Below are 24,997 nucleotides of genomic sequence, written 5' to 3'. Positions count from 1 at the left end.
ATGAAGCTTAATAAAAAGCAAAGGTAAATCATACATACAGTGTGTTTCTATGGGCCTTTTCCTGTTATATTGTAACTAATACACAAAAATACAAAGTTTAAATGTAGGTGAAATGTATAGATATTAGACAATGAGTTTTGCATTTGTATTCAAACTTACACCATATTTTCAAATATAAAAATATGTATATAGATTTGTCTTGAAGAGTTTTTTTTACTATTTCTGTGAAAGGGATATCTCCCATCTTAAAATATAAAGTAAAATTTATGTCTTTAACATTTCTCTTCCAAATGTCTGTGTGAAATAATCCAGATAAAGAGATCTATAATTATAAAATATTTAGTAATTATATATAAGTATAATTTAGTAATTATATATAAGTACACACACACACACACACACACAGGATAGTTTACAAGTTGCTGTGTGACCACACACACACAGCTCTTGCATATATATAACATATGCAATACAATGCATCTATCTTTCACTTATATATCTTTCTTTCATCTATTTTTCTATTATCTATCATCTGTTTATCTATCATCTACTTATCTATCTATCATCTATCTACCTATATATCTATGAATCTAAAAATATATTGAAATCTAAAGAATGGATTTTGGTGAATGAGACTATGAATAGAACAGTTTTTCCAGCTTTGAAGCCCTAGGGAATCTAGAGTTTGGGGTGCGTGTCTCACCACACTGTGTGTTACCACCTCAGGTTTTTGAGGCATTTCCATCTGCCGCTTCTTTCTGAGTGTGTCACCCACATTCAATTTAAGAAGGCAAATTACTTTTCCTTCTAATTCAGTCTGTGCAGCTTGGAATGATGTATTGGAATTCCAAGGCCTTTTATTTTGTTTTCCTTTCTAAATGCTTCTATGGTCAGCTGACAGTGTCTACATTTCAACAGTGCTTTGGGGTTTTGCCTTTGGAAGGAATTAGGTGGGATCTGGACTGCCAGCCTCTGCTGACTGTATTTCAGAGCATGCTGTTTCTCTCCCCCAGGGCTGTCTGCAGGGTGAGGGAAGATCATTTTGGATCCCAAGGTACGCCCCCTGTTCTCTCCCCAGTACAGTGGGTTTTATAGCAGCACCATATGGAAAACTATCTAACTGTTTGGCATTAATTGTTCTAAGTATGCATATTTGCGATTGAAATGGCGAGGAATGCTAACATCATAAACACTCTGTCAGTCACTTGAAAATTATTTTCCACTTTCTAGTCCAATTTACTTTTCTTTCATTCCAAAACACAAGTTAAATCCTGAAGCCTGACTGGGGGATACCAATAAAATGGCCCTGTAGGAGATCTGAGGAAGTGGCTGTTTTCATACTGACAAACATTTTGCTTCATGAGCATTTTGATGAGACCCTTCAAAAATGTGATATTGGCATGATACCAGCAATGTCCATAGGTTCCGCCTGCTCTCTAGTCAAATCATCATGGATGGTCTAGGCCAAGCTTTTCCTGATTTTGAACAAATACCTTAACTTCTGAGTCTCAGACTTATTGGTAAAATTGGTTTTTCATAATTATGGCTTATTATAATTATTATTGGTGTGAGTGTGTGTGTGTGTGTGTGTGTGTGTGTGTGTGTGTGTGTGTGTGTGTGTGGTGGAGAAATGTGTGTTCTGCAAGTATGTGGAGGACAGAGAGCAATCCTGGGGAGTCTACTGTTCTCTCTCTCTCTACTACAGTTCCAAAAATTGAAGCAATTGAATCCAGTAAGCCATATAAACGGTTCTAATCGATCCTCAAAAGAACAAAATGATATTGTTTATGTTAGTTACTAAGGATTATCTATACAAGCCTAATATACATTTAGCTCACCAAATCATCTAGTATAGAAATAGTTGGATTAATGTAAAAGACAAACAAACAAAAATACTTTGACTATTCTTAGAAATTTGTGGAAGAATTAAAAGTGCTTAGATAGTATTTTAATTATTAAGTTCTAGACTAAAATGAGGTATCAATAGGGTTATTACATTGAGGTATTTTTTTTCCTAACAATAATTACAGTGATGTACTCGGTAGCGTTTTCACAATTAACCTTTAAAACAGTCAGCATTAAATATTTCATTTTATTTAATCTCCTTGTGCAAAATGATTAATAGTCTCTTATGCATTGAACATCTGATCCTCCTGCCTCCTCTGCTGCATGCTGGGATTGTAAGAGTGTACCACTATGAGGTTCCAACAATTCAACCCAAGGCTCCATGCACTCTGACAGCTGAGCCAGGTGCCACAGCCAGTCCCTAGATCAGCATAGCAATGGATACATTTTACTCACCGAATGGACAGTGACAGTAATAGGACTCCACACCACTCTGACAGGAACCACCATTGAAGCAGGGGTTGCATTCACAGTAATTGACTGAAGATTCACACATTTTTCCTAAAATGTATCAAACTTGTTAAGAAATCTTAAAAGTAAATATACCAACCACAACTACTGTAGCTACATAAAAAGGCTACATCCTTTAGTACCAAGTCACAGAGCAGAGACACAGAAGCCCACCTACTCAACAACAGGACCCTGGGATCATTTCTCAGACAGGTTCTGTCTCTTATCCAGATGTGCTATCATTAAGACATATGCAATCTGTGCCATTTATGTAACCATCTTGGAAAGAGACCCATTTTTGAAATAGTGTCATGGTGAGAACATTTGAATTATTTCCCTGATGTTGCTTGTGTTGAGATCTCACCTTCACATTGACCCACCAGGAATGGAGTTCAGACTTTTACAACATTCTTTCCATTATACAACTTTCACTGACTCAAACATTTGAAAGGGAGAATTAGTGTGAATGGGCTTGTCAAGCCACTCCTTCACCGCTCAAACAAAACAAAACAAAACGAAATGAAATGAAACAAAACCAAATCTCGGAACTTGAACTTATCTCATGCCTTGTTTAAAACAGAATAGGAAATAGAAAACCTGTTAATCACATTTCGAATTCATTCATTCATTTGTCCATTTGTCCCCTAGCACAGCCCATACATGCTTTATCTTTTTCTGAAAGAGTAACATGCTGCATAGTTCCAGCATATAAATGTTGTCTGTGTATATCTTGTTAAATCAGATGCGTCAGTATTGGGCCAGGCAGAGAGTGGATAGAGAATAGCAGATAAGAAAGTGGACAATGGCTTGAAGGGAGTACTTCCTTGGTCAGAATCAAGATAACCCTACGTGAAGGAAAGGTACATGTGTCAAGGGAGCTCTCCTTAGAAGTGTCAATGTTGCACATGTCTGTGAACGGGTTTCAGATCCTGTCCACTATGATGGAAATATCCACCCTAAAGTAGGCTGGATCCCAGGACTGATCCAAAAGGGAAAGTGCCCTGTGCACCAGAAACCACCTCTCAGCTTCCTAGCTGTGGATGCAATATGATCTGCAGCCTCTGTACCTGCTACTGTGACTCTCACAAACCGTGAGCCAAAATGAGCCCTCCCCCCTTTAAGTTGATATTTTGACACGGGAACAGGAAAAGTGACTAATATGGAAGTAAGTCTCCTGCCTCTGAGGTGATAGACGGTGCCACTGACCAATTAGGTTTCCTGCTTCTGTGTTCAGTTCATACTGGGCTGTGTGAGCATTTGATATCCTGATAGCCAAATGCAGTGTCTGAACCCTGTCTTGTTTCATTGTTTACTTTTATATAAATTTAAAAAGTTGTTCCATAAAGTTAAAGTGCTATATTATTACACCTATTAGAAAATTCCTAATTTGCCAATTCTAACAAATAGAAAGACTGTTGCTTTTAATTTCTATTTATCAAAATTAGGATTTTAATTAGTAGTCTTCAAAAATCTGTTCTTTGTGTCTATATGTATGTATGAGAGAAACAGAATGTGTGTATATGCATGTATAAGTTTATACATAAGCATATATAGGCCACAGGTCAACACTGGGCATCTTCCTCAATGGTTGTCTACAATAGGTTTTGATAGATTGTCACTGAGCATGGAGATCATTGGATGACCAAGATGGCTGGTTAATTGTCTCTAAGTGTCTGCTTGCTTTGCTTTTCCCAACTCTGAGATTGCAGACATACCATCATGCTAGGATTTTTAAGCACATGTTATGGATCTGAATCTGGGCCCCTAGAGATTCACAGCCACCACTCTGCCATCTGAGACACTCCCCCAACCTTCAGTTGCTTTTTCAGAGCTAGGGATTGAACTTAAAGCCCTCTGCCTGCTAGCCCAGCACTCTGTAGAGCTGTTTATGCTCCACTAATAAGCACTTTGTGCATCTTGCAATGCATGGATATTTTGTCCCCATAGTGAGACAAAGCTGACCACAGACAAAGCTTACATCACAGCAACTTCGCTTGACACACATCTTAAGTTTTTGTTTAACTCGTTTTTTTGTTCTTGTGGCTTGATTCTGAAGCCACAGCTGTTTAAGTCTGACATTATAAATCTGAGTCAGGCCTGTGGCACTGCAGGCCCATTTCTAAACACCACAGAATCACACACATGATAGTTTCCTTTATAAACAGCAGCAGTTACCTCCAGACAAGGCAGAGCACAGAGCACATTTTCAGAACACTCCTGAATTCTCAGGGGAGATCACGAAAATAAACAAGTTACAGATTTAGAGGCACCAAAAATAAGTTCACAGTGCGGTAGGAGAGAGACACAGGCTGGACTGTGTTATTGTACGTTTGTGCTGAACTTCACACCATTGATGCTGCCTGGAAACACATCCCCCTCCACCTGACAACTCACTTCCCTGCTGCATAAAGGATGTGTCTTCTTAGCAATGTGGTTTACATTTCCCTTATTAAAATGCCATCTCTATCCAATGCAGATTTAAATAAGACCTACTGATTTAACTTTTTATTGTTTTCCTACAAGAAAGTCATACACCACTCCTTCCATGTATTTTGTTGCTGTAGAGAATAGGCAATTTTCCCATATACTAAAAGGGTAAGTACTGTTTTATTTCATTATTCTCTTTCTCATTTGAATATTTCTTTTAGAATACTGCTAAAAGTGACATATTTATATAGTAGGCCCATATGTCTTACAGTCTGTGGGGGAGAGATGTAGATCCTGGCAATATATTAGTGGCTAGTGGGATATAAACAGCTAACCATACTTCCTAAAGACAAGGGACAGGGAAGCAAGGACAGAAAACCTAGGCTGGAGTAGCAAGAACATGGGCTCCATGAACTGTAGGAGTTTTAAACTGACATGGCTAATTTTTGGAATTTCTACTCCAGGGGCTGTAAGATCATTCAATGGTTAAGAACAACTCCTGCTCTTTCAAAGGATTGGTGCTGTGTTCCCAGGACTCATGTCAGGAGGCTCATAACCATTTGTAACTCCAGCTCCAGGGAACCTAGTGCCCTCTTCTGGCCTCTTCTGAACCCAGGTGCACATACCACCATATAGACATACACACATACACATCACTAAAAGTGAGTCATTAAAAAAAAAAATCTAACATGAGTTGAATCCCACTGAAAACATTATCTTTTAAATTTTTCTATTTAAATAATAAAATAAATTCAGGTTTATTTTTTGTGTACTTATACAATGAACGTTTTTCATTTATACATGGTACTTTCATGTAAACATCTAAGTTTAATATAAATATTCACCAACTTCAGTTAGCTCAAAGAAAAATGGAAAAACACCCTAAAATAAATATAAGCCTTACTTATGCATTTTAAAATGTACTGCAACTACAATTATGGCTAAAATTGCTAGAAAATAAGACATATTCTGAGACTTATCATCTTTACAACAAACATATTTTCAGAAAAAAATTTTGTTAAGAATTTTAACTTAAAGAAAATTTAAAGTAACTTTAATTTACTCTCTTAGAAATTTTTAAGAAGATAAGAATCAAAAATACATAAAAAAGTTAATAAAGCCATTAAATAAGAAGTTAAAAAATTTTTAAAACAGTATTCTTATTTCTTGTCAGAATACATGAGTTAATCACCATTTGAAAATGTTCTTTGAGTTCTTTAATTAATACAAATTATGTAAAATCCATTATGTTGATAGAGTTGACACTTATATTCAAGGCTACATTTGAAAACGTATGTATTTAATTTAAATTTCAGAATCTAAAAGAACCACCATATATGTATTTCTCAGGTGTGAAATGTTGAGACTATAAGACCCAGATGGAAACCAACAGTCACTTCTCAGCTGTTCTGTGTGGCTCTTCCTGTAAATGTAAACTAACTTCTGTTAATGGCATATGATCAGGCAGAAATGGCAGAAGTTTCAGGTACCACAACATCTCCCGGTATGATGCCATGTGTGCTGCAGCAGCATGGAACAAATTCTTGGATCCTTAACTTCAGTCAGTCAGCAATGCCCATCAGAGTCGCTAGGCTTGTAAGCTCCCTGTTTGCATGTACAGAGCAGATCTGTGTCTCCTCAATGCAAATCACCTTCTCTGTGCAGATACGGTTACTATCATAGCGGGCGTTTGAAGAATGAATTGTTCTCACTGCTTTGACATCTGGTCATGAAGTGTGCTGATAATCACTATATATCATAGACAGATGGAGAGTTGCTTTGGGTTGTGTAGATTCTGATCACATGAAAACTGGGAACTAGTGAAGGTGAAAATGAATATATAATCATTAGATAGAGTGTCCACACAGCTCCCAAGAGTAGGGTTTAAGTGTACAGGAAGTGTTCGACCTAAGATGCACAGTGTGTGGCAAAAGATGGGGGGTGGAGTGGGGTGGCTTGAACAGAGACTGAGTATAGGAGGGTACATTAAACACAGGCTGAAGATGATGGATGTGCTGATCATAGCTGAAGATGAAAGTGTTTGTTGACTACAGACTGGCCCTGTTGGAATTACGTTTATTAAGGAAAGATATTCAAGGTGTATTTGTTAAACACCACATCTTTTTGATAATTAGAGTGAAGCTATTAACTAGCTATTAACTATGAAGCAGAAAACTCCTCATACATACTGTCATACTCTGTAGATAAAATTTTTTTATATCCATAGTTGATGAGACATTCTGTCTTCTCAAGCACAGCACCTACATCTTCCACCACAAATGCTGTCACATCTCTTGTGTTTATACACAGAGCAGAAGGGAGTATATAGAAACTACTCCAACCCATTTTCTATGTAAATCATCATCTTATTAACATATTTTATTATTAATATTTGCATATGTGTTATTCATTCTGATGATGAATATTTGGATTTTTTAGTATTTTATTATTTTATGTGTATGAGTGGTTTCCCTGCAGGTTATTTCTGCACACTAAGTGTATACAGTGCTTGGGGGGGGGCAGAAGAGGGCATGAGACCCCCCTGGAACTAGAGTTACAGATAGCTGTGAGCTGACACAGGAGTTCTGAGAGCCAGCTCCTGTCCTCTGGGAATGCAGAATGTGTTCTTAGCTGCTGAGCCATTTCTCCAACCCTTAGAATCTTTTACAGTTATCTTAGCACCAAGTAGTTATTTTTGCACACTATGTAAATGTTGCCATCCTTTTCCCCAGGGAAAGGTGCCACCAAGAAATTTAACTTATCAAAATGTTTTTCTCAATATATTTTTCTTTAAAAAGCTTTGCCCCAACTACTCACAGATTTCTTTTCTTCTGCATCATACATCTCTTTGACCTCATAGTTACCAGAGCACTCATACACAACTTGGGATTCTTTTTTCAAAGCCTCGTACTCTTTCCATTCTGTGAAAGCATGTGTTTGGCAAACTCCTTAGGAAAAATTACTCTGTGCAGCCTATATATATGTTTGTTCTCCTAAAATAACAAGACATCCTTCAAAGCAGAAGGAAATGTCACATGGTAATAAATCCAAAGCATCCTTCCCAAGGCCACACCTGACATGTATCCAGATGTGCGGAGGTACACAGAAAGAAGCCATGTACTAAGTGTTTTATAAGCCCATGCTCTAGGTGTATTATAAGCACTCCAGACTTAGGAACAAGACCTATCTGCTGGTTGAGCTTAAAGATATCCTTCACTCCTAGAAGGGACTCAAGGACATGCTACAAACTGTAAACCTGCAGGTAGGAAGACAAGACCTGAGTGGTTACCAACTACCTCTGTGCTTTCTTATCTATGTTCCACTATACATGCAAATGAATTGGAAAAAGAATACTGGGTTATTAAAGAAATATGATCATGAATATAGATGGCACAGCCCATGGCCTAGAGCCTGGAGCTGAATAATGACAGTGATGGGGATAACAGCATTCATTTCTCTCTGCTTCTTGACTGAGGCTGCAATGTGCCCAGCCACCTTCCATTCCTTCCCCCATGCTTGTTTAACTGGTGGGAATTTTCTTGGCATCCTGAGTTACCAGGAAAATGTAAGTTTAAACAGCATTGTGCTTTCTTCTCATCACAATCAGGATGGCCACCATGAAACAGATGAAGAACATAATGAGGATGAAGAGAAGGGTAACTTCTGTGCACTGCTGGGAGGAATGGGAACTCTTCCAGCTCACTAGCAACTGACCCAGCTATACCAAGCCCAGGCATATGTCCCAGGGATTCATTTCCAACTGCAGAGATATGTGTGCACTTACTAGTCACAAAAGTCAATGACTAAAGGGACCAGCCTAGATGTACATCAACAGATGAGCATACAAGGAGACTGGAGTCACAGTTGGATGTCAGCCACCTTGTGGGCTGAGAGCTAGACTTAGGTACTCCACATAGGCAGCTAGTGCTCCTTACCACTAAGCCATCTCCCAATCCTAGATCCTAGCTTTTACATAGATACATAAAATCATATATGTATTTATATATGACAGAAAAGCAGACATAGATTTGTAACAGCAAGGGAGGGGAAGAAAGAGAAGAGGACAGTGAATGACCAGTATATACAATATGTGTATGAAAATATTCTAGCCACCGTCTCTGTGCAATTAGCATGAGCCAATAAAAAAATGAGATCTATAAGAAACTCAGTGGAAGAAATTGCTTTAAGATATGCATAAAGAATTCACATGTGATAAAAATAAAAGAACCAATGTATGCTTTGATTTATTTCCATATGTTCTTCTGTGCATGCCTTATTTCACATAACATAATGCCTTTTAGCAATCCATGAATACCTACAACTAGTAGGTGCTATATATATCCAGTGATATGTAGGATTCACAAAAATAAATAACATAAAAGAGTAGAAATATAAAATAAAAAGAAGTCATACATAGCTATTGAAAGCAATGTTATATACTCTTCCTTAGAGGTGTATACATATATAACCCTGAGATATGTTGTATGACCCACTAGCTCTGACTTAATATTTGAAAAGTAGACACAAAGGCAGAGAGATGGCCAAGAGTACTTGTTGCTTCTGTAGGGGATCCAGGTTTTATTTGCAGCATCCACATGGTGGCCCACAACCATCTATAATTCTAGTTCCAGGGTATCTGACCCTCATCTGACTTCTATGGATACCAGGCATACCCATGGTGCACATGCATACAAACAGGCAAAGCATTTACATAATAAAATAAATTAGTACAAAAATTAAAATAGAAATAATTGTTAACCTTCATATCTAATGCCCAAGGAATGACATGGAAGAGAGGGTGGAAAGACTATAGGATTTTAAGGACCAAGATGCCTGGTGTGAGACAGTGTCTTCTAAACATGACAGAGATTCTACACCCATGAAATTTCAACATTGTTGCTGAAATGAGACCCATAAAATAACCACACCAATCGCCATGCCAATTTATAAATGCTGGATATTTCCAAGAATCCCACCCCTACAGATGCAACACTAAATGGGCTCAATAAGCTAGATCTGTGTATGGATATATAGCAATAATAGTTATAGAAGAGATAAAGACCTTGAGAGGGAATATAGGAAGAGTTGAAAGGGGGAGAGAGTGTTGGGAATGATATAAACATAATATTCATGTATGAAATTCTCAAAAAACATATATATACACTCACACACACATTCAAATGACAACATGCATATCAAAGCTAAAGTCTTTTAAAGAAAACTAGTCACAAACATAGAAAGTAACACACGGACGTACCTGTGTATCCAGTTTTGCACACGCAGTTGAATCCCCCTGGGAAATTTTGACAGACGGCCCCATGCTTGCAAGGGCTGGGCAAACATTCATTGATGTCTCTCTCACAGGCTCTCCCAGTGAAGCCCTCTGGGCAGCTGCATGAAAATCCCCCAACTAAGTTGTGGCAGGTGCCCCCATTGTGGCAAGGGGCTGGGAGGCATTCATCAATATCCACCTCGCACCAGCTTCCAGCATAGCCTGGCACACACTTGCACTGGGAAGGCTGCAGAGGCTCGTTGGCCACAATGATGACAGGCAGACTCTCCTGAATCTTCAGCGCAGAGCCCACGGCAAGTCTTCGAAGGCAGCTGCCTCCGTTCTGACACGGCCCATGAATGCATGGGTCGTGATCCACAGATTCGACCTTGACACCACTCTGACGGAGGAGGATCTCTTTGATGCTTTCGAAGAACGTGGCTACACCACTGGGGTTCACATACTGGTTATTATTTCGTTTCACAGCTGCTAAAAGAAACGTTCTGTTGTTCTCCTCATAGGCAGCATACAGCTGCACTGCCGTGCCCAGGCCCGTAAGCTGGGAACTAGCAATGCGCAGAAAGTGAAGGTAGTGATTAGTCAGGAAGTCCTTGACTGTGGGAACACCAACACGAAGCAAGATGCTGTTATCTATCGTAGCATTGGAGAATCCTGCAAAGAAAACTCGAATATTGTTGGTGACTGTGCTGTGAACCCCATCGCTGCTGACAACAGTCAGATCAAAGGTGCCATCTGTGGATCTGGGCTGGGAACTCAGGTCACAGCTGCCCGCTGGGATACTGAAGAGGCTGGTGACTCCTGAAGTGAGGGAGCAGTGGAAACTGTCTAACACATCCGGGTCCTGGGGCTTCACAGAGCCCAGAGTGCCACCAGGAAATAAGTTGCCGTAATAATTAACAAATATCTCCACTGTGCGGGACTGTGAGGGGTTGTCATTTTGATCTAGAACAGTGATGTGCACAGTTCCTGTGGATGACATTTGAGGAGCCCCAGAATCCCTGGTGACCACAGACAAATAGAAGTCCGCAATCTGCTCTCTGTCGATCTCCCGGGTTGTGCTTAGAACGCCAGCGGTACTGAGACTGAAATAATTAGTAGCGGGGCCTGTGCTCAGCAGGTAATAATTGAAGGGGCCTTGATTTGGAGGGAGGTCAGGATCTGTGGACTGCAGGGTCATCACTAGAGTTCCTGGTCGTTTGTTTTCTAGAACTTCCCCTTCACTGACAGTCAACACTGGGCCATTGTCATTGATGTCTTCCAGGGTAACTACCAAGGAAGCACTTCCTGTGGCAGAGGGAGTCCCTGAGTCTACAGCCAGGACAGTGAGATTATAAACAGGCAGGCTTTCCCGGTCCAGCCCTGAGGTAACTGTGATCTGCCCTGTCTGTGGGTTAATGGAAAAGGCACCATTTTCATTCCCGGACCCAATGAAGTATGAGAACCTGCTCCAGCTCGGGATGGAATCTGAGTCAAAGGCACTCACAAAGGTCACGTGGGTCCCAATAGGGACCCCTTCACTGATCTGGACTCTATAGGTGCTCAGACTAAACACTGGCGGGTCATTAGCATCAAGCACAGTGATATTTACTGTGACTTCATCGATATCTGCACCTCGAATGTTGCCAAAGTTCTTGGCTAACACTTTCAAAGACACCCTTTCTTCTTTCTCTCTATCAAGAAGCCCAGACACGTAGATCTGCCCTGTCATCTTGTTGATCTGGAAGCCCTTTTTCCTACTATTTCCAAAAATCAAATAGTGTACTTCTCCATCAGCACCCATGTCCCTGTCACTGGCAAACACTTCCCCAACAGCAGTCCCCCTAGAAGCCGCTTCCGACACCTCAAAGTAGTAGAGCTTAGAAACAAAGCGAGGCACATACTCGTTCGTCCCCTTCAACTGGATATCCACAGTGGCAAAGCTGCACTTTTCCTCGTCGGGGACGTTGAAGGCTTTCACTGTGAGGTGGTAGCTCTGCTTGGTTTCAAAATCCAAGAAGCCTTGAGTGGTGATGACTCCCATGTTGGGGTCAATAACAAACAGGTCACTGTCTGATGACTGCACAGTGTACGCAATCACAGCATTGGCTCCCGAGTCAGCGTCTGTTGCGTTTAGGTGGATAACAGTGGTCCCACTTGGGGCGTTCTCCATAACAGTTGGGAAAAATTCATCAGGAACAAACACTGGGGAATTGTCATTCACATCGATCACACTCACAGTCAGGCTGCAGTAGCCAGTCCTCGCAACCCATCCTCCATCTGTGGCACTAATGGTCATCTCGTGCTTTGAGCTCATCTCATAATCAAGGGCTTTGGCTAGGGTTACCACACCTGTTGAGGAATTGATTGCAAAGATGCCCTCTTCATTCCCCGAAATAATGTTGTAACTGATCAGACCATTCATGGCGGTGTCACGATCTCTGGCAGAGACAGTTCTGACCACAGACCCAATGCTGTGGCTCTCAGGGATGGTGGCACTTATATGGTTCTGGGAAAATTCAGGGGTGTGGTAGTTCTCTTCAGTGACTGTGATGTGAACGACTGCTTGGGAGGAAAGTGGGGGGTTCCCTTTGTCCTTTGCTGTGACTCTGATCAGGAAGTTTTGATTTAGGTCAGAAACCAAGGAAGAGGCTATTGAAATCCACCCAGTATCGTTGTCTAACTTAAACTTCCCTAGGTGGTTCCCATCCGACACGAAATACTCCACTTCAGAGTTTAATCCAAAGTCTTTGTCATCCACCGCAGTCACTTTGATTAACTTAGTACCAACTTTAACGTTTTTGGTAACTGGGGTAAAGTATTTATTTTGGAGAAACTGAGGTGGGTTGTCGTTGCTATCCACCGTGTTGATGGTAACTGTGGTCTCGCTGAGTAAGGAGGGGTTGCCTCGGTCAGAAGCTGTCACAATGAAACTGTGCCTGTTGATGTTCACATTACTGAAGCCACTGACATTTTGGTATTTTAACACCTGCTTGTTGAAAATCTCTCCAGTGGTGGCATTGATTCTGAAATACTCTGACTGCGACTTTATGAAATAAAACACCTGCCCATTTGACCCCTCATCAGGATCTGTGGCAGACACTTGAGTCACTCTGGAGCCAAGCTCAGGAAGTTCAGGGCAATCTAAATAATAAGAGGGTCTGCTAAATCTTGGAGTGTTGTCATTGATGTCAGTCACAAATATGGTGACATCGGTACTTACAGTCCAGCCAGAATCATGTGCGGACACTCGGATCCTGTATCTGTCTGTATCTTCTCTGTTTAAAGGTCGACTGATGACAATATCTCCTGTGTTGGGGTTAATAGTAAATGGAAGACTTGTGTCCACTATGGAATATCTACTAATTGCATTTATCCCAATGTCTTCATCAGAAGTTGTTACACGGGTAACTGTGTATCCCAAGGGGGAGTTTTCAGAAACATAGGCACTGAATATCTGTGAAAACCTAGGTGCGTTATCGTTTTCATCTAAAATACTGATGATCACTTTTACGGAGGTGCTCTGAGAAGGGGACCCTTTGTCTGAAGATTTCACAGTGAGTTCATAGTGGGATATTTTTTCTCTGTCTAGTGGCCGAATGCTTCTGATTTCACCTGTAGCATGATTGATGGTGAAACTGCTCTCCTGGTTGCCATTCACAATCTCATAGTCTAGTTGTCCATTGGGACCACTGTCCTTGTCCGTTGCTGAGACGGTAAGGATTTTCCGAGGGGATAGGTTTTCCAGGATCTCAGATACAAATGGGTCTTCTTCAAATGTTGGAGCATTGTCATTGATATCCAGCACCGTGATGTCAAGCTTCTCATAAGAAGAGAAGGGAGGGAAGCCTCCATCTCTAGCTTCGATCCAAACAACGTATTTTTGTATCTTCTCAAAGTCCAGAGGCTGGCTGATGGACACCTGTCCTGTTAGTGGATCAATTTGGAAAGTGTCGCCCAGGTTTCCACTTGCGATGTAGTAAGACAAAGTTTCTCCTCTCAAAGAGGACCCTGTGATAGTGGTGACCAGAGTGCCCACTGGCTGGTTTTCTGGAAACATGAATGTTTGTTCTTTGGCTCTGACTTTGGGGAAATCTGCCTTGTTGGCAAACCTAACAGTCACTGTAGTAGAATCTGTCTTTGGAAATGAGCCACCATCTTTCACATGGACAGAGAACGTCACCTCCGAAGCTCCACTTAGTGGCCCAGCTGCCATGATTGCCCCCCTCAGGGGGTCAATGTGAAATTTTTCAGAGTTTCTACCTGAGAGTGAGTAATGGAGTTCAGAATTAGATCCTATGTCCGCGTCGGTGACTGTGACAGCAAAAACAAAGGAACCTGCAACAGAGAAGGTTCTCAGTTAAAATCACAGGGAATCCCTTGGCTGAGTCCCTGATAAGTGTGAGACCATGGCACTGCCAGGATTAACCTTTCCAACACTACTGGGAAGATCAGCATAAAGTTTATTGTCTCTGATGTCTCAGGTCAAATCTGATTAATGACTTTTGAAACCAGCCTTTAATTTCTGACCAACCCCCACACATGTTTTATTTACTTATTTTTCAAAAAGCCCTTGAGAGAACCAGGGTGAAGATCAGCTGATTATCTGGAATCTCGGCCCCTGCACACAATCTTCCAGCAGATACTAGAGTTTATAAGCTCTTCCAAGAGCTACCACTCTCCAGCTCAGTGAAAAGCACTCACCATTCCCTCGCTTCTGAAAACACCTTTGAGTTGAAAACACCTTTGAGTTGAAAACACTTTTGAGAACGAGAACCTGTCCACCAACATGCCCCTTCCCAAATGTGGCTTCTGGGTCACTACCCCCTTTGTTTCCTGGCAAAATTCTTTGATCTCGGAGCTACCACTACTATAGAGATAAAGTAAATGTATATACACATATGCCTAATAGATTTAAGTAAGTGTAAAGTGGTATGGGATAAGAAATGAAGACAGGACTCAGTTTGGATTTCAAGCACCAGTGTCTGGCAGGATGCCCTTGAAACATGCTGTAGTAGAAATCTGTAGAGAAGCATCCAGCAGGACAGTTTTAATGATCAATACCTCATTCAGAAACCTTTTCCCCACATCCCCACAGAAGCGACAAAAGGAAAAGGCTAGAATTCCATTGAGAGCCAATGAATGAGTCTTGCCAGTTATACTAATAGAATGATGTCATAACCAACATCTCATTTTGCCTAGAGGATTCCCCTCTGTACATCAGAGGATGGCGCAGAATCATGCAGTTAGCATCGTGCCAGCTGGATTTTTTTCAAGTATCTGTGACCCCCTATGTTTTTTATAGCAATCTGGCACATATATTTGTAGATTTTATTTATTCAATTGGTATCAGATATGCTCTAGGTAGTAGGAGATCAAATAACATAAAGAGAAATACTGAATCCACTACTTTATTCTTCCAGTAAAATATATTCAGGGAAAAGGGAGTATTACTTATATTTGCATATTTTACTGTTTATACTTTCACCAAAAATTACAAATTTCTGAATATCTGCTTAGATCCTAAGAGAGCATCTCACTACTCATAAAGTAAATGGTAAACTATTATTTTTTTAATTCAGGAAAACAAATTCTTGTTGTTTCCAAGATGGCAATCACAAGGGGCTCATAAGCTTAAGAATAGAAGTGAGACTGGAAGTGAAAATAGGCAATATTTATAATTAGTCATCCATGCAACATTTTGAAAATAAATCTATGAAATATTAAAGTTGAATATTTATTTTCCTTCAACAAGCAGGGGAAAGCCAGGCATGGTGGCACACGCCTTTAATCCCAGCACACGGGAGGCAGAGGCAGGCAGATTTCTGAGTTCGAGGCCAGCCTGGTCTACAAAGTGAGTTCCAGGACAGCCAGGGCTACACAGAGAAACCCTGTCTCAAACAAACAAACAAACAACAACAAAAACAAGCAGGGGATTGGTACGAGGAATAAAGATCTTGTTCCTTCTCTTAGGAACTTACATACAAATGTTATGTCAGATGAGAGCCATCACTGACAACGAAGAGGAACTGATTTTATTCATTTGCTATATTGAAGAAGCATTTTGAGAATTGAAACTCGGAAGCTGTGCCAGGTGTGAAGTCCTGTACACAACTAATTGGAATAAAAGATTATAATTTACAAGAGAAGGATTGGAATCTCTTTAATTTCATTGGATCTAACTTCACATCCCAATTTTTAGGGTTTTCCAGATTAGGTTGTATTAGAAATCATATATATATATATATATATATATATATATATATATATATATATATGTATATATATGTATATATGTATATGTATATATACACATATGTGTGTGTATAAATATATATATAAAACAAAGCTTATATATATTACTATATATATAAAACAATATATATATTACAATATATATATTGTAGCTTTGTTCTCAGAACTTGTCTGCTAAGCCACTGAGTCACATGAGTGACCTCAGCATTGAATTACCTGGAGGAGTAGGAGATGGGATGTGTGTGACGTATGGGTGATGTTGGAACCGGGGTGGGTTGTCATTAACATCAGTGATGGTCACAAGCACACTAGTAGAGCTGGAAAGAGACTCTGGAGACCCAGCATCACTGGCAACCACGACCAAAGTGTAATTATCTTTGGTTTCTCTGTCCAGCAAAGCACTAGTGATGATCTGTCCCGTGGATGGGTTGATGGTGAACTGCGAGTTTCCACCGATGATACTGTAACTGAGGAAGAGAGCAAATAGAGGTAGGTTACCTTTAGCTATTGTTTCATGACACCCTGCTTTCCATGAATAATTTTAAAAAAAAACAAGTAGAAAATGTAGATAGTTAACAATATTTGAACATACAACAATGAAGAAAAACATGTATTAAATTGTGACTTGAAATGTTCTGTAGCTGTCACATAAGCAATCATTATTCTAAAATGTTCAATGACCACAAGAGTTCTGCAAGATCATTAGGAGTCTCCACACTCTTAGATCAATGCAAGGCCACAAAGTCATGCTAGAGCACAGTTACCATGCAGGCAATGAGCTAGAAATTGCAACCACAGGGCCGTTTTCTAATACTGGGGTTGATGCTTCCTAATGACTTGTGGATAATTTTAAAACATCTTAAAAAGCATCTCTTTCCTATGCTCTATCTATAATATGAGGATCATTTGGGGATATCATTCTTTAAAGGGAAAATTCAGGATTTGTAGCATGTTGGCTCTCCAGCACAGCAAAAGGACTGTTTGCATACAGAGCCATTTCTGCTTCCATGTTGCCTCATGGCTCACCCCTAAGGTGGCCTCACTCTTTCCCTGGCAAGAAAGGATGACATTTTCCTGGACAGTTTGATGCTAAACAAATCAGTGACCTCACAGGAGTTTTCACCAAGCACAGATGCTCCATTTTCTCTGAAGAGGGGGCTACTTGTGCCTATTCCTGATTTTATATCTGAAGCGGAGTTCAGGTCGACAGTCAGAGAAGCAGCTTGACCTCACGGTTCACAGGACAGACAGCCTGCAGTGCACGAATTGCAGAACAGAAAAAGTCGATGCCTTCCTCTTTATACAAGATGTCCTCCTTGGAGTCAGATGCGTGCCTTTGTTTGGCTATGTGAGAGCAATGAGGTATGTCTACTAGAAACTGCAGGGCAAGAAACAGTCACCTCAAGTCACAACAGCAATGTGCATATTCCCTGATGTGCCTGCAGATGAAGGAAAACGTCAGCCTTTCTATATTATTCTATCAAAGTGATATATTTTAGAGTTCAGTGGTCCTATACAACTGAATCAGGAATATATAATATATCAGGATTATTTATTTAAGAAGTGACTTAAGGATGTATAAAGTAGTTGACATTGTTCAGGCTTTCGCCCTATGGGGCATACATGTATGCCAGAATGAAACCTAAACCAGAATAAATTGTACTGGATTTCTTGGAGTTGAAGAGCCTTATAGCAAGGTACAACTACCACCCCTCTCTAAGGTTAAAATCTTTTCTCTTAATTATGTACAATTGTCAAACATTTATAGGCAAAATTCTAAAAGTTATAAAGCCAAGGCTTATGAAGTACCTCAATGTACTCGCCTTTCTGACCATTTCTGGAAAATGGAGTCCTGAGGGGTGTGTGATATCTACTCTAAAAACTTGGTTGCTGTCAACAGCTATATATTTTCCAATAATTTGTAAGGAAAAAGATGAGATTTGTTCTGCTATGACCATTGTTCAATAGCTTGACAACAACAAAGATCAAGATTCAGCCAACTATTCCCTCCCATAGACATCCATTAAAAAATATGAACAACAAAAAAAAAGGAACTGGACTTTGCTGATTCCTACATGGTGGAGAAAAGGAGCAAAGGTGGAAAGACAGGCAATGTCTCAGATAGTAGCTGCTGCAGGCTTAACTACACGACAGAGAAAACCTCTATAGTAAAACACGGATTATTTATTTCATGTCGTATGACATAATGCTGCCTATAGGAATGTTTAAAAATAGGTAATATTCTTACGAATTTTTACAAAAAAGAATTAACTACTATATTAATATGATTGCTGTTATGGGATCTATTAAATTCTGAGGTCATAAAAAAACTTATTTTAACTATGAAGTATTGTGTAGCAGCAATTGCTTGCTAATTTATGCTTCTAAGTTGAGAAGAGTGGGCAGAAGCACACGCCTGTCTCTAAATAGACTGTTATATACAGCCCGTGGCAGGGTTCCAACACCTCATTTATTTGAGATTCAGTTGGGGTCTCATCACTGTAGCTGATATTGGGCTTCTGGGCCCTCAGGGACTGTCATAGATAGATTCATGGTGTCCTGAATGCCTATGCTGTTCTTTAAACATTTCCAACACAAGATCAACATTTAACTTTTTGTGTGACACACTCTAGGCAATTTGTATATTCTTTCCTTGAAATGCAAAACCATCTTCACCATTTAGTTGAATGTAGCCTTAGACTTTTTATGGATGATGCATCTGAATATATGGGGGAAATCTATGTTCAGGAAGCTCACAAGCTACAAATGGCCCATCTAGATGGAGACTTCAACCTTGGTAGCTTCAACATGCTCTTCGCCTACCATACTACAATGGTCAGAGGGGAAAATTCAAGTGAAGTTATACAGTAAAGATATAAAATGCCGTATCTGGGGTTAGGCATGGGGATACATGCCTTTGATCCCAGTACTTAGAGGTAGAGGCAGGTAGATATCTGTGAGTTTGAAGTCAACCTGGAGTACATAACAAGTTTCAGGCTTGCCAGAGTTACCTAGTGAGACCATCTCAGAAAGAGAGAAAGAGGGTAGGCAGGAGGGAAGGAAGAGAATGAAAGGAAAGAAAGAAGGGAGGGAGAGAGAGAGTTAAGGATTGAAGAAGGGAATAAGGAGCTAAGCTGATAATAGAATATTGCTGTCAAAGGAAGAAAGGTAGAGTCCCAGGCAACCTTTTCCATATAGGTTTCTGATAGTGTTTCCAGCCTCAACAAGATGTCTGTTAAAACATGTGTAAGATAACACAGAAAGGGTGGTGGGGTTTTTTTGTTTATTTGTTTGTTTGTTTCAGATGGGTATGGCTAGGTTCAGAAATCAGGCTTCAAAAGCAGCAGTGAGCCAGATCTGATCTTTGTATGTCCATACGCTAAGCTTTGGTGTTGGCCAGAGTGGGGTATGAACATGGCTGTATGGCTTGGGAAAGTCCTGATCCTTTCACTAGGCCAGACAATGATTTTATGGTGCTGAAAGCTTGGCTTTCTTTAGGGCACAATAAGCCTGGGAAGTTCCTGAGCCCATTTGTTGGGTCTTGGAATCTAGAGACTGGGTAATAGGCAATAGAAAATACCAAGAGACTGTTGAGAAAGGCCGAGCCAGAAGATGCCCAAGCTTCGCTTCTGGCCACAGCCCATTCCATCACTGACTGAGGTTCCACCTTCTCTGAATTACTTTCTACAGTACACAATAAAATTGACTCAAAATTCCAGTGAGGCATGCTATGGCCTAAACCTTCACTTGTGTTTGTTTGTTTGTTTGTTTGTTTGTTTGTGGTTTTTTATTTCCTATAAAAAAACAGAAAATGTTAATCTCTTCATTAGTTTTCCAAGACCCATGCACACAGCACCTACCCAGTCTTTCTTTCCCTGATGCCCAAGTTTCTCCTACCTCAGAGACTTGGTACTCACCCTGCTTTTTTCCGAGAATGTCTTCTTTCATTTGCACAGACAAGACTAATGCATCAGTGCAGGGATGATTAGTGACTTGATGTTTTTGCTGACTGGACCAAAGATCTAGTCTGCCTCCACACCCCACATTGAACCAGAAGATGCAAGGCTAAACAGCCTGCATACCTTAGTGTTGAACAGTGAACCCGCACATAGGCATAGGTATCTATATATCATGTACATTAGAGTGTAGCCAGGTGTCAGGGAGCACAATGTTCAACCATATCCTTAGGCTACCTGTAGTCTAAACTGGAGCTTTGACAAGAGCATCGAAGGAAGCGTGGGAACATGAGAATGGGATCATGGAATAAACGGGTGTAGGTAAGGAGTCATACAATCACAATGACAGTTCAGACATGGTGGATAGTAATAGACATAGCACTGCCATCTCTGTCTCTCTCTCTTTCTCTCTCTCTCTCTCTCTCTCTCTCTCTCTCTCTCTCTCTCTCTGTGTGTGTGTGTGTGTGTGTGTGTGTGTGTGTGTGTGTGTGTGTGTGTGTGTGCAGGAAATGCTGTGAGAGTTATTTAGCTGCTTTGCAGGAAATATGAAATTCAGAGAACTAACTATGTGTAGCCAGAGCACCACGGTGACTGAGACTAACAGAGCTATTGAGAAGAAAATCTGTCAGAGAAAAAAAAAAAGAAAAAGAGAGACACCAATGTGGATGAAGTAGAAGAAAGAGACTGAAGTTAATGGAACTTTATAGGTTTCTTCAGTCTCCTAGTAGCACTATGTTTGTACCTCAACTTTAAAACATGCCAAAGTTACTGATATGCAAGTAAATTGTAATGATCATAACTTTATATCATAGTCCAAAAGCTCTTAGATTGCCTTAATATTTTGCACCTAACTGTCTAACCCCTTCTCCATTCTGACCTTGGCATGGTGACCTTCTTAGAGGAAAATATCAAGTTCATATCCCTCCCTATGTCAGGTCCCTCTAACATACTGACAACACCTGAAGGAATTCACACTGTCTTCAGGGATATGTCTATCTGCATCTGCTCTCCCCTTCTGTGCTGCTGTAGCATCATCTGCTCCAGAGGATTCAGCGGCAGGAGTCACCATAGAAACTGTCCCCTCCTTGTTTTAACCTTAGTCCTTCCCATCAACTACTATAACATGCAATACGTCAAAACAAATTGTAGGCTCACTACTCTGAAATATTTTGTTAGAGCTTCACAAACCATGACAAGTACTGCTGAAATTTGATTGGACACTAAGTCAGGAGGTTAGGAAAGGATACCTCTGGATGTGTCTACAAGAGTGTCTTCAGAAGCTCTGACCCAAACATAATATGTGAACAGCCTTCTGGAGGTTGGCGCGGTAAGCAACAAGGCCTGCTGGGTAGACGTGAGTCACTGGAGCATGCATTGGAAAGGTTTATGTTGGCTCTTGTCCTTCCTGTGACTCCTGCCTGCTTTCGGGCTACCATCAAGTGAGCAACCCTCAGCCATGCTGACCTCCTTTATGCCAGGCCCAGAGTCCTGGATCCAGACTAAAGCCTCTGCAACTGTGGCCAGAACTAACCCTCCCCTCTTTTAGATATTTCAAGCAAGTATTTGTCACAGTAAAAATAAGGATGAACATGCCCATCACTCTTTCCCTAATTAGGTCATTTTCTTTTGCCTTCATGGGAACAACCGCATGCAAGACAATCTTACTTCATTGCATTTCACTGACTACCTGGCAAAGGGTGGAAGTTCAATGGGAGCAGAGCTTTAGTCTTATCTAACATAGACTCAATCAGCGACTCAATGTTTATTAAATGTGATTGACTCTGTACCTCATGCAACCTTATCCTTGGCAGCAGGAAGAAACTGGTTTCCCAAGAGGCTTTGCTCATGAGAAATCAATAGCAAATAACAAGAATAAATAACAAATAACAAATATAATTAATAGGTCCATTGCCATATAATACATACATTGCCATATTATTAATGCATATGTTGTTGTTACTTGACAGCATCTCAGACCTTTTCAGATTCTGTCTTCTGATCACTGTGTTCTTACCCACCTAACTCACACAGCCCCCACACAATTATAGAAATGTATCTTCAAGGGTTATCTCTTGAAATAGGGAAATCTTTCCTTATCTATTTAGAAGGAGCTGATAAGAAGAAAATGGGACTATAGTAGCCAAATATTACACATTACAAGTTCTGCATCTCTTTAAGCAAGAATCCACACTGCTGTCCTCTGTTACCAGGATTTATATAAAGAAACTTTTAGATGAAGAAAACATGTTAATGTTGGAGCGACTACTTGGTTATAAAGTCTTCAAGGTTTCTTGCTTCAGGCCTTGGGTGTATTTATCCTATTGGTGAAGCTGCTTTTGGTCCTAGAACATTCTGTAAGTGATATATGACACTTCTAAGTCTGACCATGACTATAACTAGCAACTCCCATCTAAAATTCTGAAACTGAAAGTCATCGTGTTGAAAGTCACCCCGTTAAGGTGCTCAGTGAGGAGAGAGAGGGCAGAACTGAGCCTCATCTCCACCACCCTACCCTGCTCAAGCACCTGTGTGTGATGCTATGCTGCACTCTTCCCAGCTACATATCGCTGGTTAACACCAGCCAGCTGCATAGTGCAGAACAGCCCAATGCCATGATGAGCACAAGATATAAAAACAGGAGTTAGCAACAAATAGCACAAAAGAAAGAAGGAAAGACAGACAGACAGACAGGCAGACAGGCAGACAGACAGACAGAGAGAAAGGAAGAAATAAAGAAAGGGACAGTTGTGTCATCAAAGAACTCTGCAAATGATGAAATAGAGAAATAGATTAATATCCACAGACTTAGAAGAAGCAGACACGCTACTGTCTACTTCTCAATTCCAGGATAGTTGCTTGACAATGGCTCACAGGAGCAGTATTAATATGGAATCCCCAGTGAAGTTAGATATCATGTGCTGTTAAAGACCAGAGTTGATGAGGAATATGTTATGGAGTTCAGTGTGCAGACCTGATGACAGCATTTGCCGCAGCATCTGCATCCGAGGCATTCACCAACAGGACATCTGTCCCCGTCCGGGCATCCTCGGCAATTGAAGTTAAGTACATGTTATTGGCAAAAGTGGGGACGTTGTCGTTGATATCATCTACAATGATGTTGATTGTTCCTGTTCCCGTCAAGGCTGGGGATCCTGCGAAGAAAATACAATAGAACTTCAATGCTTGTAGACAGCCACAACCATACATTTCACAATTATTAGCTGTAGACAGAGTTGTGGAATAATTTCTAATCATATAAGATGTGATTTTATTTTTATTCTGCATGGAAAATTGTAACAGAATTTTCATTTTTCCCCTGCTGGTGACCTAAGAGCTCAACTGCCTATTCATGACTCTTCACAAAAACACATTGGCATGCTTCTGTTCCATCTCAAAAGTACAGACTCGTCAAAGCAGGAACAACACCCCAGAGGACACACTACCCATAATGTATCTGAAATTGTATTAAAATAGTGCACATCAGACTTGGAACAGCCAACAGGAATGACCTGGACACTGACTGTGCAGGTCCTCAAACAACATAATGCCTGAGACCATCAGCAATTCAACCTGAATATACAGTAAGACTCCTCAAGTATTTAAGCCTCTTTTCTATGTAATAAATACTTGTTTATAGTGAGGACAAGATCTTTGGATTATATTCCAGCAAAATCTTCATATTGATGGGCTAATAAAAGTTATTTTGCACCTACTTGCTATTTGCTATAAACGTTCAATAAGTCATTTAAACGTTGTTTCAGCCCTTGTCATCATTTAATCCAGAGTGAACCCTCAACCAAGCTGCAAGTGCTGAATGTGTGTTGTCCAAAGTCAGCAGACACATCTAATGGGGAATGGCTAGAATTCTGTGGGTTTCCTTCATAGTTAAAGGGAAAATCATTTCCTTTGGTTGTGTTTTCAAAGCCATTTTTCAAATGTTAATTTTTTCCAAATAAAATCATAGGGTATGCAACACACAGCCTTTAACTAAATAAAATGAGGCCCAGATATTCTCTTTTTATCTTTGAGGGATTACTCGTCTCTTCCCCCAAAGCGTCTTCCTCTGTAGGAAGCTTACAAAGTACTTGTATTTATCCCACGGGTTCTGAGATGAAAGCGACACCTCCAGTTGGCTGGCACATGCTTCGTGGAATAGCTTGATCATCACAGACTGATGTTGAGGTTCACTGCCTTTCTGTGTTATTTTTTTCTAGTAATCTTGTCATTTGATGATATTTATTTTGCCACAATTTAAGTCTCTTCCAGATGAAAGTTTGTAGCTGCTCAAGGCACAGGACCAAACAGCCTTGGAGGTAAAATGTGTAGGAGCCTCAATCAGCAGACTACAGATTGACATAATGGTGATCTGTTTCATGGGTCCTGTACAGGAAGCTAACTACACATCAGATAAAATAGCTTACACAAGCATAAAAGGTGGAGAGTGGAGTGAAGCATAGCCCCTCCTAGACACTCACCCACAGAATTTGGGCTACATGTTGAGAATTAATGTCACAAACTGTATATGTGTCTATGTCTTTCTAAATAAGTACTATATTACACTAGGCATTTCATTTATATTAAGTTATGTTAAAATACATGACCATTGAAATATTGTCTATGAGAAAACAGGTTTACATTAGAGGACAGAAAATTAGATCCCCATATATTCTACCTATAATCCACTGCAATCTTTAAAACCACACTCATGTTTTGAATAGTTGCTTAGTGTAAATAG

The 24,997-nt window shown here is 40.3% G+C and overlaps 1 protein-coding gene across 2 annotated transcripts in view; it reads right to left on the bottom strand.

Annotated features, from left to right (window-relative positions):
* Fat4 (FAT atypical cadherin 4) overlaps window positions 1-24,997 on the bottom strand; it is a 127,326-nt gene that overhangs the window by 17,953 nt on the left and 84,376 nt on the right. For both annotated transcript variants that reach the window (XM_006535484.4, NM_183221.3), the window contains 4 exons: window positions 23,234-23,414; window positions 16,523-16,773; window positions 10,040-14,389; window positions 2,302-2,406 (listed from right to left, as the gene is read on the bottom strand). In XM_006535484.4, the coding sequence (XP_006535547.1) occupies window positions 2,302-2,406; window positions 10,040-14,389; window positions 16,523-16,773; window positions 23,234-23,414 (4,887 nt within the window). The remainder of the gene's footprint in view (window positions 1-2,301; window positions 2,407-10,039; window positions 14,390-16,522; window positions 16,774-23,233; window positions 23,415-24,997) is intronic.

Source organism: Mus musculus, chromosome 3, assembly GCF_000001635.26.
Source record: "Mus musculus strain C57BL/6J chromosome 3, GRCm38.p6 C57BL/6J".
Lineage (NCBI taxonomy): Eukaryota > Metazoa > Chordata > Mammalia > Rodentia > Muridae > Mus > Mus musculus.
This window is presented reverse-complemented; position numbering and strand designations above follow the sequence as displayed.